General features: G+C 42.9%; 1 protein-coding gene across 1 annotated transcript in view; it reads right to left on the bottom strand.

Annotated features, from left to right (window-relative positions):
• Positions 1-243: 243 nt before the first annotated feature.
• Positions 244-1,392, bottom strand: part of LOC104962431 (protein sidekick-1-like) — a 19,001-nt gene continuing 17,852 nt past the window's right edge. The window contains exon 8 of the mRNA XM_010790870.1: positions 244-307. Within this exon, the coding sequence (XP_010789172.1) occupies positions 244-307 (64 nt within the window). The remainder of the gene's footprint in view (positions 308-1,392) is intronic.

Raw genomic sequence — 1,392 nt, 5'->3', positions numbered from 1 at the left:
GAGCGCCTGCCCCCCCCCCCGTGGTTCAACGGTTCAACCGATCTGATCTGCTGTGAGTATGATGCGAGATGAAGCCTTATCGACAGGCTTGAAGCTTCAGGCCATTGGTTCGCAAAAGGGTTCATCGTCATGACATCATCATGGCCCATTAACGATACAAGCTGTTGGGACAAGGTCAGAAAAAGGCTTCTGGGCGATTACCGACCACACGCTCCGAGAGCCTCGGCCGATACGTAACATCAACTAGCTGCGAGGAGCGGACAGGGTTTCCGGGTCGCGATACAGCGAGCAACAAGCGAAACTCATCCTGAGCACACACCAAACACTCACGCGAAGTAAAAACAATAAGTTGTTTTGATATTGAGTAGAGAAAAAGTCTTTCTAACGCTGTGAGAATGGGTCTCGGAGAGCATTTGCTCCACCATCGCCAACCGTCTATTGACCAGCGTTCAGGGAGGCTCTATGCAAGTCAATGGGACTCCCTGATAGGTTAGCCAAGGGATCCTTGGTGCGCTGTGAGGGGCTCGGATTGGTGCCATTTGGTCAATCCGGTCATTTGTTGTTGATTTGGGTGTTCACACGTCACACGACCCAGGAACAAACATGGAAAAAGGAGAAATGTCCAACGAGAGAGGTTTTACTCCCTTACAGGGGTGATACTTGAGGGTTTTTGACTCTGCAGACCGTTTACATGCAGAAAAACCTTGCATAACCACAAGGGTACGGGTGATAACCAGAGAAGCAGACATGGACCTTTAGCGTATTTATTATATTAAAAAGGTAGGGAAAAGTTAAAATATGAAAAGAAAAATCACCATTATATTCACGAAAGAAGGAAACCATTATAAACGTGTTTGTATGGAAACACTACTTTAAAAAAGTGTTGTAGGAAAGAAGAAATACTTGTGTATGTTCTCCTTTATTGGATACTGAAGGTGTCAAGATAACTGAAAAATACATTATCTCAAACATCATTGGACTTAATATAAGTACATGTATGCATAATGGACTCTTCTCAGTATTTAACCATAACCTACGTGCTCCCCACATGTACTCATACAAATGTGTTTTTAGTTAGTTAGTTAGTTTTAGACATCAGCACTGAACTGCAGAGTAAAGCGTTCAATCAGAGACTGTCTTTTGTGGGACAGATATGGGAAAGTGTGGTTGTTGTAGTTTTGCATATCGTTTCACAACAGTGAATCGCCTCTTCCTCTGATGCCAGCTCCCTCGTAGCTATATTTGATTATTCAACGATAACGAGCCACAGGCCAACGGTTCTGCTCTGTGCGGTATCTTGTCTCAGAATACTCTGATAAACTTGATTGTGTGATAATATAATGTCCCCTTATATATATGTTCTCTCTATATTATATATTATGTATTATATAT

Source organism: Notothenia coriiceps, unplaced genomic scaffold (assembly GCF_000735185.1).
Source record: "Notothenia coriiceps isolate Sejong01 unplaced genomic scaffold, NC01 NC01_scaffold00001471, whole genome shotgun sequence".
NCBI lineage: Eukaryota > Metazoa > Chordata > Actinopteri > Perciformes > Nototheniidae > Notothenia > Notothenia coriiceps.
This window is presented reverse-complemented; position numbering and strand designations above follow the sequence as displayed.